Raw genomic sequence first — 13,729 nt, 5'->3', positions numbered from 1 at the left:
CTAAGCAAGTGTTCCGTCTCGCCCCAGCCCAGGCTGCGCGTCTCAAGAACACACCCAACCACACCTGCCCCGAGACTGCGCGTCCCTCCCCGACCCCTGTGGTCCCCGTCCCGGGGCTGGGCGGGTCGCGGTGGGACCGCAGGGGGGAGCGGGAGGCCGGCCGGGCTGGGGGGCGGGGCCAAGCGAAAGGCCCGGCCATCGCAGCGCCGCCCTGCGCGAGGAGGCCCAGCCGCGGCGGAGGGATACGGCGCGCCATATATATACAGCCCCGCGCAGGTTCGCGCTCCGGCAGTGGTGCTGGGAGTCTCGTGGACGCGGCGCCGTTACTCGCACTCGGGCGGCGGCGGCGGCGGCGCAGGCGCAGGCGGCGACGGAGCCAGTACTTCTCGCAGCGCTCACCTCGCCTTAGCAGCAGCAGCAGCAGCAGCAGCGGAGGCACCTTCTGCCGTCACAGCTACTGCGCTGGTGAAGCTACTCTTCGCTCCCTCTGCTCTTCCTCCCTTCACTGCACCATGGTAGGTCGGGAGCGGCAAACGTCCGCGTAGCAACTGCCTAAGATTAGCAGATTTTTAGTTAAGCCTTTCCCCCCCCCACCCTTTTTTTTCCGGTTGTGTTTTTTCTCTCTTTGCCTGGTGTTACGCAGCAGATGCAGATGAAAAGGTGCATTTCGGATATGCATCTCGGTTTTCTCTGCCAGGGATCCTTTAATTTCGGACCCCTTGGAACTTGGCCTTGGGCTGTCCGCCGGTTTGCGCTGTGGCCACAGCTGCACCGGGGCCTTCCGCATCCACTCCCTCCCTCAGCCCCGCACCCACTGCACCCAGCGCGCCGCACCCGGGCTGCCTGCAGCGCTGCGCCTCAGCCTGGGCCCCGGGGGGCGGGGGAGCCGGGCGGGGCCGGGCACTGACGCCCCCCCTCGTTTTGGCCGAGGCTTGAAGGTGGTGGGTCCGGCGGGCAGCGGAGAATGAATGGACCCAGGCGAACCCGTGGCGCATATTCCTTCGGCCGCGGGGTCTAAGGTGCAGTCAGCGGCCGACTCCCCAGTCGACCCTGTTGGGCGCTCTTCTACGGCCACTGTCCCCTCCTTCCTCCAGGGGGGCGCGGCGCGGGCGTGGGCTGGGAAGGAAGGAGCCGGGGAAGGGTGGGGTGGGGGCAGGAAGGCGAGGGGTGGGGGGCGGAGAGGGCGGAAGCGTCGGGCCGGTCGCCCTGCGCCCGGGCGGGGCCCTGCGGTGTAGCTCGGGCGCGTGTCTCCTTGTTCCGCACCCCTGCGGCCCCCCACCCTGTGCAGTGGCAGAGGCGTGCGAGCGCCTGGTTTCACCAGGAGGCCCCCTCCCGCGGGAGGCGCTCGGTCGCACTAATTGGGGCGGAGGGGCGGGGGAGGAGGGAGCTGGCGCGCGACTCGTTTCCATTAGAGACGCAAAGTTTCTGCTCCGCGAGGAGGCGGCGGCGGCGCGGAGGGCTCGCCGCCTGGGGGAACAAAATCGGGTGGGAAGGTGCGGGGCTGCTGTGGCTGAGAAGTGGGGATCGCCCTGGCTGAAGAGGGATGGCACCCCGCCTTGGGGTCTTCTCGCCCCTCCTGCTCTTGGGCGCGCGCCTCTGTCCCACCGCTGGCCTCAGTCCGCAGAGAGATGCCCTCCACGTTTCCGCTTTCTCTGCAGCCTCTAGATTGCCAGGTGCAACTGTGCGCCTCGCTGGGTGCGTTTTTCCACTGCCCCCTTCCTCCCTCAGCGGGCAGGGCTGACATCATCGGCAGCGTTTTCTGGTTTGGTGGCGTGGTGGTTCCCGACAGGGTTCTGGAACGCCTTTGCCCCAAGGCTAACAGAATTTGGGGGAAGTGGATTTCGATGTCTGGAAGATGGATACTCTTGATAACTCTTCGGACATAGAGTTTTGCGGTGAAGTGGGAATGTACTCCCCAGTAAGGTGACAGTTTCTTCATGCTTCCTGTTGTATTATATGTTGCCCGGAGTTACGTAAAGCATCCAGCCTCCTTCATTTGATTTAAGTAAAAGTAATTTTCAGTGATTGGGGTAACAGACGGAAAATGTACTTATAATTTGTAAAAAACAAACAAAAAAAACAAGTCTTCCCTACGCCTATCAATATATTGGAACACCATTCTTCCTGTGAAAGTTTTCACTTTAACACCATCTGCTTTCTATTAGTTCCTATTTTGTAACAGCTTCGTTAGGCATCCTTCATGAAAATAAAAATATATATTAGCTTTCCTTGTTTTTGAATTCCCCCTATTGTGAGCACAGATTCGGTGTTGCAGACACCACATAATGCAAGTGAGAATTAACTTCGTGGCAGTATCACATCGAATAAAGTGTTTATTATGAGCAACTTATGGCATTCTTAGGGTAAATACAGGAAATTTAATAGTTTACTGCTTTTCATCAAAAAAGGGGTGGGGGGTGTAGTCTTATAATTTGTAGTTTTCTGTGTCTTTGCAGTCTTGTAACAGGACTGTTGAAAGATGGCTCCATTCTTTCCCCTGGCTTCTGAATTGTAGGCTAATTTGACTGAAGGCATTAGCCTTTGTAAATGGTAGGCTTTTTAACAAATAAATGCCTAATTTAAATGAATGGAAAGCATTTATTACATGGGAATGAAGCTAGTGGGGTAAGCCATTGATGTATGTTTATATTTCTACTTAATTGTTTCTCATAAAAGGGTATAAAAGCCTGTTAATCCAACCCAATGCTATTATGTAACACCAGTTTGGATATTTTGAGAGCCCAAAGCAATGCGCGAAGTGCGCTAAAAGTCGGCCCCTGGACAGGATCCTGATCCTGGGCTGCGGTGGCAGCAGCATTGGGTTGTGTCGGTTGGTAGGAGCAGAAGCTGCAGTGTCCTTGGCGCAGTAGGTGGCGCTCTTCTTTCTCAGCCTGCTGCAGCAGCAGCTACTGGCGCAGTTGGGCCTTTTGCCACTAGAGGTGCCATTTTTCATGTTATGAACTGACCCTACCTAGCCTAGACCTCAGAGCTTGCTGCAATCTGTAGGCCAGAAGAGAAACCTGAAGGGAGCGGATGCTGTCGCTTCCTTGCCATTCTTTGTTAAACTAACGTAAGTGGTTTCCTCTATTCTAATCGCCTTCATTACATGATAGTGCTAATGATATCAAATGATTTTAAGATTGGTTTTTGAGGGCTGGGGATGTGGCTCAAGCGGTAGCGAGCTCGCCTGGCATGCGTGCGGCCCGGGTTCGATCCTCAGCACCACATACAAACAAAGATGTTGTGTCCGCCGAGAACTAAAAAATAAATATTGAAATTCTCTCTCTCTCTCTCTTTAAAAAAAAAAAAGATTGATTTTTGAAAGATTATAATATTAAAAGGGTAATTTGAAAAACTTTTTTGATGTCAGCTAAATTCATTGAATTATTACCTTTTCTTTCTTCATGTAGGCTGATCAGCTGACTGAAGAACAGATTGCTGGTAAGTTGATGACTCCGGGGAGTCCCTAGAAGGCTGGAACTAAGTTCTGACTCAGTTTTGGTGACTCTTATGTCCCTTTCTCCCTACAGTCTGAGCAGTTTTCGAAGAATTTACTTAAGTCAAAAGAGTAAGGAAAAAAATATTTAGGCCAGGTGTTATTCCTGGCCAGTCTTTTAGTGATTGAAGGGAAGGAAGTGGAACTGGGAATGCCCACTGGTTACACCCCAGGCTGTCTGTGCTTTGCCATGCACGCAGCATGTAAACCATGTCATGGCACCAAGCTTGCTCTTCCAAAGTTGGATTTACAGTTCTATGCCAAAGGTCTTTTAGCTTTTGCTTGGTATCCTAAAATAAATGGGAATGGGTAGAAATGAGTGTTGGAATCAATATGTTAATTGGGAAGTGAGTTACATTAGTTTGGATTTTAGTCTTTTTTTCTGTTTTTATTGAGACATTATAATTATACATCAGTGGGATTTGTTGTTGCATATTCATACATGCATGTAACAGCTTGGTCTGTTTCCTTGTCTGGTACCTTCCCTTTCCCCGCCTCCTGGCCCCTTTCCTTCACTGGTCTTCCGTTTTCACTAGATGGTCCTCCTTTTTCAATTTTAGCTCTTTAATATTCCATGGAGCACTTGTTTTGAGATTGCTTCTTTTCAGGAAACCAGGAATGCTCTGAAACACTCTGAACGCACTGTAGAGAGAACATGGGAATGGACATTCTAGTAGCTTTCATATCACTATGAAGCGAGAGGTTCTTATGACTATAGAAATTTAACACAAAGGGATTTTAAGAGAATCTGTGGACCAATCTTCTCATGCCGGATGCAGTTAGGACTAATTTTAGGCTTGTTCAAGCTTAACTTTCTTTAGAAATATGAGGTTATTGTGGTTTTATGGTATTGGTTACCAGGAGCAGTGTTTGTTTTATAGGCTGCTCTGAGAGCTAGACCAACATGACTGTCGTGGTCTTTATTTTAGAAGATGAAGACCAGGTGGTTTCTGATAACTTGCACAACTTGGATGACTTGCTTTGGCAAGCCCCCAGAAAGTGTGTGTTGTGACTAGATTGGGTAAAGGCATTCATTCTAAAGGGTAAATTTTTGTTTTCAGAATTCAAGGAAGCTTTCTCCTTATTTGATAAAGATGGCGATGGCACCATCACAACAAAAGAACTTGGAACCGTCATGAGGTCACTGGGTCAAAACCCAACAGAAGCCGAATTGCAGGATATGATCAACGAAGTAGATGCTGACGGTAAGGGTTTTAGACCTGTGAATAAATGCCAGTCTAGTGTAATTCAAGTTCAGACACGTTACAAGATTGTCTTTCAGGTCCCCAGAGCAAAGCAGATGTGCAGAGTTAGTTTCTGTGGTTGACTTTATAGCCATTGAAATTAAATAGAAGATTATGGGCCTGCCATTGACCCTGCTCACTGTCTAGAACGTTGCCTGGATAAGATAGCTGGATTGTTCCTTTCTGCTTGCTGTGACCTGTAGCTCAAATCTTACCAACTGTCCCACTAGTCTGCAATGAGCTCTGTGGGGGGAGTAAAAATAAATAGCCATAGAATATGCTCTTAAAAAAAATCCCTAAGAGGAAGAGAATCCCTCAAGTGCAGCAGGTGAAGATCACTCTTAGAAATCAACATTACAGTTTAAGACAGTGTAAGTGGTGGGTGTTTGCTAAGGAGCACCACAGGAGGCTGGGGGAAGGGTGTCTGATGACTGTAGGGATAGGTGTGCAGAACCAAGAGAAGGGGAAGTTGCATGAGGTGTACCCCAAGAAGGAAGCGACAGTCACCCCTGTAGCAGTTCATCCTCATTCCCTCCGCCACTCCTCCAGGGTACAGCGGCTTTCATGGCTTACTTCCATCAGTAAACAGACACAACTCACAACCTGTGAATTTTTGCAAATCGTATACACTCACTAATGTGCCACATAAGATTGTAGAACACAATATATTTTTAAAAGATGAGCTAAGAATAAACAGTTTGGATCTAGACTTTACTTTCTAGGTAATTGACCTGATAGTAGCCATTTAGAAAAATATGGTACTGTAAGGGGATGTAATAGAATTATACTTGTCAAAAACATTTAGAAGCAGAGTTTTTAGTTAAGCTCTTTGACAAGGATTTCTGGACCATTAGAGTTACTTTCAGAGACTGTTTTAGAAAAGTGAACTTTCCATAGTTAGGTCTAGTTTTTTTGTTGTTTTTGTTTTTTTTGGTACAGGGGATTGAACTCAGAGGCACTCAACCACTGAGCCACATCCCCAGCCCTATTTTGTATTTTATTTAGAGAAAGGGTCTCACTGACTAAGAACCTCGCCATTGCTGAGGCTGGCTTTGAACTTGCGATCCTCCTGACACAGCCTCCTGAGCCACTGGGATCACAGGCGTGCGCCACCACGCCCCCATTAGGTCTAGTTTTATGGCTAAGGTGATTAGACATCTAGGAACATGAGTGGCTCCCTCCAGTTTTGTGTGAACTCTGGGAAACTAGACTAGGGGATGGAAGGAGGTATATTTGGCTCTCAAACTACATGGGGGAAGTTGCATCAAGCTACTGAATTGTGTATTTTCTCTGAGTAAATATGGTGGTACCTAAACATCTTTGCATGATTGTGAGATAGCACTTCATTTTGTCTTGCATGAATATCAGTATTGCTGTAAAATTTTAGAGGCCTAAAAGACTTTAAGAAATTTCTGAATTTTTGAAAAATTAGTTAATTTTTTTGTAGATCTGGTGTGAAACTCAGGGCCTTGTGCAAGTTGAACTATATCCTCAGTGCCAGAATTACTCTGTTTTAGAGGTACTGGTGAAGACGAGTAACTTAACCTGATGATTTTTTTCTAATTTTATTTTCATTTAATTCAAGTAACAATGGAGGCTTGTTTTGGGGGTGGGGTATCCATTTGTTAGTTTTAGGGGAATTATTTGGAATACTGCCCATAAAGTGAATGCTTGTGACAGTGTCCTAATATTAATAGTCTGAGCTGGAAATGCTTCTGATCATTTCCCTTAGTGTGAAGTAGAGACTCACTTTGGGGCTAATGATGTAGCTTAGTGGTGGAGTGCATGCTAGCATCTGAGGAGCCCTGGATTCAGTCCCTTGCACCAAAAGAAAAAAAAGACTTGGGAGAAAAATGATTAGGTGACTCATAGTGTGGCTGAAAAATGCTCCTGGAGAAGACTGTGGCCCGTGCATAACCATTTTTCCCACTCTTATTCTCCTTTTGTCCCTAAAGCAGTTCACATATTACTGGCTTCAGTAGCTAAGGTAGAGCTAAGCCTGAGTGATCTCCTTAGTTCAGGGTGGGCAGTCGAGAGTGCTTGTTTCAAAAGTGGAAAGATTGTTCCTGCGATGTTGTGCTGCTTTCCCCTTGAACTGTCCAGCTAACTTCGGTGGTCACAAATGCAGGCATATGGTTTCCTTTGTATCTTTCAGTGCTGCCCTGGGCACCGATGATTGATTTGAATCATGTGAAATTTGCCCTGTGAAGTATTTGAACATTTTAGACCTATAAAAGATTGATCCTAATAAAATAGTCACTTTGTTATAGCAAGTGCTTGCCATTCCGTATAATGGCACCAAAATTATTACTGCAGAGCTGGGTTAAGCACTGCTTATCTTACATGAGCTTTTTGTTTCTTATTTTGAGGTAATGGCACCATTGACTTCCCAGAATTTTTGACTATGATGGCTAGAAAAATGAAAGATACCGATAGTGAAGAAGAAATCCGCGAGGCATTCCGAGTCTTTGACAAGGTAATTCTGCATCTGTGTTGCAGGCGGTCTGACTTTTTTGGCCATCACGTCTGATGGCTGCAGCGGTCAGTCAGTGAGACACAGCCTCACTGCCTGAGCCTCTGGTCTTGCTTCCAGGTATCCTGATTTCTTTAATAATCTTGCTGGTTGAGGGGAGGGAGGCATAATAGAGAGGGTCTTTAAACCACCTCTGATTATTACTTTCAGTACTTGTTAATGGAAAAAAATCCCAGAATTCGCCATGTTTTCAGTGTTAGTTGGCCTGTGGTTAGTAGGTAGAGGTGGGAGCTGGAGATGGGAGCAGTGTTGATGTCAGCAAAATTGGCAGTAACTTGAGAGGGGCATAATTAAGTTAAAGACCTACTTGCTCACCAAACCACCATCCATAACAATGCTGAATATTCCCAGGATGGAAATGGTTACATCAGTGCAGCAGAACTACGTCATGTCATGACAAACTTAGGAGAAAAACTAACAGATGAAGAAGTAGATGAAATGATCAGAGAAGCAGATATTGATGGAGACGGACAAGTCAACTATGAAGGTAAAGCCCTAAAAACTGCTTTGGCTTAGTCTTTAGTAGTCTTCTTTTGGATCTGAAAAAAAATCAGCTGTTTCTCTAGACATCTACTGATTTTGTTGTACGCAGAGTAGAGATGTTGTTTTTACTAAAGCTGCTTTTGAAGATAACCAAAAGTTATGATTATTTGTCTTTTCAGAATTCGTACAGATGATGACTGCAAAATGAAGACCTACTTTTCAACTACTTTTTCCCCCCTCTAGAAGAATCAAATTGAATCTTTTACTTACCTCTTGCAAAAAAAAAAAAAGAAAAAAAAGAAAAGAAAAAGTTCATTTATTCATTCTGTTTCTATATAGCAAAACTGAATGTCAAAAGTACCTTCTGTCCACACACACACAAAATCTGCATGTATTGGTTGGTGGTCCTGTCCCCTAAAGATCAAGCTCCACACCAGTTTTACAATATAAATACTGTACTACCTTAATGATAAGGAAGCACTTAGTGGACTCCTTAAAGTTCCATTTGCTAATGATTAATACACTGTTTGGGCTGGCCAGTTTTTCATGCATGCAGCTTGATGATTGAGCACAGTCAGGCATTTGTATTAAAATCAAAAAATGAAAAAACAAATTCAAGACTATCAGATGGGTCCTAGTGCAGTTTGTTAGCATAAATTGTCATAGCTGGTTTACTGAAAACACATTTAAGATTGGTTTACCTCAGGATGATGTGCAGAAAATGGGTGAAGGTTAAACTGCTGAGACGGTAGCCCCAGTAGTCGGGTGGTCCTCTTGTACTTCATGTGCTCTGACCCATGGTGACAATGACACCCTGGTGGTATGCCTGCATATGTTGGTTTAGCATTGTCTGCATTGTGTTAGAGTGAAATGGGTGTCAGGTTGTCACCTCTCACACAATTTTTAATAAGAATTCTTTATCAAGGGAGCATCTTTGGACTCTCTGTTTTTAAAACCTTCTGAACCATGACTTGGAGCCGGCAGGGTAGGCTGTGGCTGTGGACTTCAGCACAACCATCAACGTTGCTGTTCAAGAAATTACAATTTACGTCCATTCCAAGTTGTAAATGCTAGTCTTTTTTTTTTTTTTTTTTTTCCAATAAAAGACCATTAACTTAAAGTGGTGTTAAATGCTTTGTAAAGCTGAGATCTAAAGGGGGATGAGGCAGTTGAAGGGGAGACCAATGTACATTAAATACCCACAGCCCAGGGTTGGGTTTTCCCTCCCTCCAAGATTCCAGCACCACCTCCGAGCCCAAGACCTTGCCTAAACATGGGCAGCTGCCACCGATGGCTTTTATCATACGTAAGGATGTGTAAGTCTAGTTGCATTTTTCTCTGGCGGGAGGGGGGAGGCAAATCATGGTAACTTAATGACCTATTCAGGCTGTGGAGCTCTTAAGGAAGGAAAAAACCACTTTCTCAAGCATGTATTTAGGGGTTCTTCTCAATTGTGCTGCTGATTACCTGTTTTATGTAACTACTTGAGACCATCTGTGCAAGAGACCTGGTTTAGTGTGTCTGTAATTCAATCCTCGCTGTGTGTGGTAGAAGCAGTAGTCCTTTTCTAAGCCAGTCTCTTCATGCCTAAAAGACACTACCAGTCACCTTTGACTTATTTAACATCCCCCTTTTACTTTTTTTCTTTAAGTTTCTTTAAGTTGACTTGGCTTTGCCCCACACCCCCTTCCCCACCCCCCTCCAGGTAGAACTAATGCTAAGCCTCTGGCTTGAAAGTAAAACTCCAGCCCAGAGTGAATTTCATGTCTAATTATAAACCTGTAACCAAAACTCAGACATGCTGATACCAGTTTTGTAATGGAATTGGTCCATTTTAAAAAGCCCCCTTAAAAGCATATTGCCTCTAATGCAGTGCTCCTGAAATGCAGGCTGGATTTGTGTTTTTCAGGGTGTTCACTGGTTGTGTCTTAGCAGGGAGATGGGTTCTTGAGTGGTGGCATGGGTGGTTTTAATTTGCCAGGGGATGGTGGCAGGCTGCTAGCAAGGCAGTGTGAGGAGCTCTTGGCAACCAAATGGGTGCGTTCAGGGCTGATTTAGAGCCCCTTGGCTTCTCCTTCCTCTCCTACTCCCTGTCTTTCTGGCATTTTGTAGCTTGTTAGTTTTCTGCCAGAGGGGTGGGTCAGAGCAGTGGAGAGGACACATTGCCCGTGGCCTCTGCTGTGAGTCCTTGGACGAGTAGTTGGCCGTGAACTAAGGGCTGGCTTTCTCAATTTCCTGAGTCTGCGGGAACACCCGAGTATCTGGGGTTCCTCTTCTGTTGAGATACTGAGGGCTTCTGGTTTGAACAAGTGAACGACTTGGATGTTTCTGGTAGGGAGGTCAAATTGCCCAGTTGCTGACCCAGTCTCAGGCCTTTGGTCATGACTGGTAGTTTCAAAGTGGGGTGGGGATGGCAACTCGTTTTTAAAAACTTAACCTCTCTCACCTTTTTACTGAGTCTTTCTAGAAGTGGGTGGACTCTATTTTCATAGTCCTGCAGCCTATCCTAAAAGACTATTTTTGAAACAGGATTCTTGGGGGGCCAGGATCCTGTATGGGAAGCAGAAGCTCACCCTCCTCCCCAGGGAATGACGTTGGGGCCTGGAACAGAGGTGAGGCACAGTCTACTGTAGCCTTCGCCCCTGGCATCTGGGGGCAGGACCAGCCCAGGGGTGGGTGTCAGCAGTCTGCTTGAGTTTGAGGAAAGAGCCTGGTGTCATGGCAGTACCCTTGAAGTTGGGTAGCACCTTCCTGTAAACTCGCCCCTACTTCTAACTACTCTATAAATATATACATATATTTATATATATAAAATGACTAGTTTAACTGGCATCCTGCTTTAGCCTGAGACTTGCCATAAGAAACTGCTGAGTACTTGGCAAAGCCTTTCATAGTTTCGTTCTCCATCTGTTTGGGGTAGGTGTTGAGCAAGGCAAGTGGGTCTTAATACTTCAGAGGGTCTTTGATGCACTGTTGCCAGGGAAGGCTTTTTCTGATTTTTTGACAAATTTTTGCACACTTTAATTGGTGTCTTTTGGCAACTTAAAACACATTGAAGATGAGCTATTGTACATATTTTTATATTCTCTTTATAAATGCATGTCAGACTGTACTTGTACCAATATTGGAATGAATGGCTGTCCAGTAGGCCTAGTGCTGCTGTCACATCAGAGGAATAGCATATATATTAGCCCCTCAGCATCCTGGAAACCTCTTCCTGAACAAAGAATGTAAATTTGGTCAAGTCTACTCTTCATTCAATTATTTTAACCATTTGAATTATTTATTGTATATCCTAAATATATTTATCCTTTTGAGAGTGACTAGATTTCCACTAATGTGTCTTAATCTGTTCCTTCAGATGGCAGTTAATGGTTTTCCTTTTTAATCCCTTGAAGTTGTCCTGTAGGAGACAGAAACTGTCTGTCCCTTGGAGTAGAAGGTAGTGGCATGGGTAGAGTGTGTTCTTTCTCCAAATCTATTATGATGTTCATTAAACACTTCTGTAGCAAAGATGGCGGTGGTTCTTTTGTTACTGAAGTTGCCCTTCACCATGGCTATTTGGAAAGGAGATGTACTTGAACGTTTCTGTAAATCTCAAACTGTTTGGAGATTCAACCACCTCTCGGATGGGGGACCAACTCTATGGAAATTGTAAATAAGTTTTATTTATAAACCTGGCACTGTATTCAATAAACATTTCTGCAGCCTTTCATCTCTAACTGCGAACTGTGTAGGTTTTTAGCTCGAATAGCTTTCAATCCCTTTTGCTCTATGAAGAAGGGGAACCTGCCTTCAGATGGAAGTCCGCCTGGGCTCCAGTTTAGCCCTGAGGATAAGAGGCCAGAAGTGCCGTGGATCCATCCCGTGGCAGCCTTACTCTAGCATGAAGTACTTTGGGTGTTGATAGCTGACATTTTAACCCTGTCTCTTGGCCCGTTAGTACATCCATGCTTTCTTTATGTAAAAAAAAAAAAAAAAAAATCATACCACAGATTAATTTCTCTTTGACCTTAACATTAATCCAATTTTCTGGGAATTGTTGTTTTAGTACCAGGGATTGAACCCAGGGTGCTTAGCCACTGAGCTACATCCCCAGCCCTTTTTATTTTTTTATCTTGAGACAAGGTCTTGCTAAGTTGTGGAGGATGGCTTTGAACTTGTGATCCTCCTGCCTCAGTCTCCCAAATTGCTGGGATTACAGGCGTGTGCCACTGCGCCTGGCAAGAAATACATTTTTCATATGGGGATTTTAAATGACAGAAGCACCTCCACTGGCCCAGCAGAGGAGACAGCTTTCAGTGGTGTGGAAACCTTCTCCCAGCTCCATCCCCAACCCTCATTCCTAGACCTCTGTTTCCAGAAGAATCTTTTCTACCTGGTTCCAATCCCACACACTGAAGCAGTGAAAAGATCAAAAAGAAGATCACAGGATAAGCCTTGCTTTAGCCAGAAGGCTTGAGGCCCATCTCCAGGGAGCATTTAAACAAGAGCTGGGATCCCACCCTAGGAACAAAGCCCTCTCTCCTCCAAGACTTGGAGCCTGGCTTCAAGTCTGAGTTCTGTCCCTCTGTGGCCTTGGGTGGTTTCCTTACCATCTCTGGGTCTCTGTTTCCTGATTGATAAAATAAGACTGCTGGACTGGTACCTTCTGTCTGTGGCTTTCCAGGATTCTGACCAACCTGGTTTGGCACCTCTTGGTGTTTGAACTGATGACAGTTGCAACCTAGAAAGTGGGAGAGAAATCGCATAGGAGTCCTGTGTCCTTTGAGCTGACAAGTGAGTGGGACTTTAAAATTCTGAACACCTCCATATTGGGGGTGGACTGGAGGCTACATTTGCTATCAAGGCAGTGATGTAATAGTGGAACCTGGGTCAGAAAAACTGATAATTAAGTGACCCATTCGCCCAGAACGGAAATAAGAAGTTACCACTGGGCCCGTCAGGGATCCGGTCCAGCTGACAGCGTCATCTGATTTGTCAATAGCTCTGGTTTAGGAAAAGACATGCACATTTCCGATTTCAGCTGAACTTTCCCGGGCACTGGGGGGCTGGAGCACCCAGTGACTCACGATGCCTTAGAAGGAAATAAAACAAAGCTTTTTATAGCCCGGTTCTTCAGTCTCCCACTGCCCTTGCCCTCGGCCAGGGAGTGGGAGGAGCCAACTCAGGCTGCAAAGCCCACTGGGCGGGCCTGGCCAGCTTCCCACCTCCATGTGGGTCCCTGAACTTGGGTTTAAAAAAAAGGGCAGTTTCCCTTCTAAGAATTATTTATGCTTGTCTCATGCGTCAGCAACCTTCAAAGTGAGTATGAATCGACATTGTCAGATAGTATTTCAAATGTCAAGTCTTGAGTTTTATTTTCATTTTTACAAAAACCAAAGGGAAAATCTGGAGTCTCCCTTGGTAAGATAATTTCTTGAACATTTTGTCACAACATAATCTTTTTGTTCTGGCTGCACAGAAGCATGTAGAGTTTGCATTTAGATGAATTCTTTTCTTTTTTTCTTTAATTAGAACATTATAACAACACATAGTATTTGGATTCCTCTTTCCCATTTTGAGTCTTTGTATATCTTTTAAGTTGTGTGGGTTTTTTTTGTTGTTGTTACTGCATCTTATAATAAAATGTAAATTCCCCGCCCCCCACAACAGACTAATATCAAAATAAAGATTGGGATGGGTCTATTATTTTTTCTTTTTATTTTTTTAAAGTGTAGAGTATGTGCATAACATGTATGAAGTCCTGGGTTCAATCCCAGAAAAAAAAAAAAAAAAAAAGAAACAGGTAAAGTACTATAAAATGGTAATATCTTATTTAAAAGAACTAGGTGATAATGTGGTAGACCAAACTCCCCATGATGCAAATTGCAAGTATCCACATCTGATGATTCTCAAATGTTCTGGGTGCTTGCAACAACAAGAAGCTTGTTAACAGGCAATCCATTCTTATTTTTACATAAGTATTTTTCT

The 13,729-nt window shown here is 45.2% G+C and overlaps 1 protein-coding gene across 1 annotated transcript; it reads left to right on the top strand.

Annotated features, from left to right (window-relative positions):
• Positions 1 to 261: 261 nt before the first annotated feature.
• On the top strand, positions 262 to 11,478 carry Calm1 (calmodulin 1). The gene is made up of 6 exons (XM_027931464.2): positions 262 to 515; positions 3,411 to 3,441; positions 4,558 to 4,701; positions 7,110 to 7,216; positions 7,625 to 7,760; positions 7,936 to 11,478. Exons 1-6 carry the CDS (start codon positions 513 to 515, stop codon positions 7,962 to 7,964), a joined length of 450 nt encoding a protein of 149 aa, XP_027787265.1. The 5' UTR covers positions 262 to 512; the 3' UTR covers positions 7,965 to 11,478.
• The last annotated feature ends 2,251 nt before the right edge of the window (positions 11,479 to 13,729 follow it).

Source organism: Marmota flaviventris, chromosome 2 (assembly GCF_047511675.1).
Source record: "Marmota flaviventris isolate mMarFla1 chromosome 2, mMarFla1.hap1, whole genome shotgun sequence".
Lineage (NCBI taxonomy): Eukaryota > Metazoa > Chordata > Mammalia > Rodentia > Sciuridae > Marmota > Marmota flaviventris.
The sequence above is the reverse complement of the archived record's forward strand: the minus strand, read 5'-3'. Positions and strand labels throughout refer to the sequence as shown.

Coding starts and splice junctions, on each gene's coding strand:
- Calm1 (XM_027931464.2), top strand. Junction 3,442..4,557: donor GACTGAAGAACAGATTGCTG/GTAAGTTGATGA, acceptor TTTTGTTTTCAG/AATTCAAGGAAGCTTTCTCC. Junction 7,217..7,624: donor CATTCCGAGTCTTTGACAAG/GTAATTCTGCAT, acceptor GAATATTCCCAG/GATGGAAATGGTTACATCAG.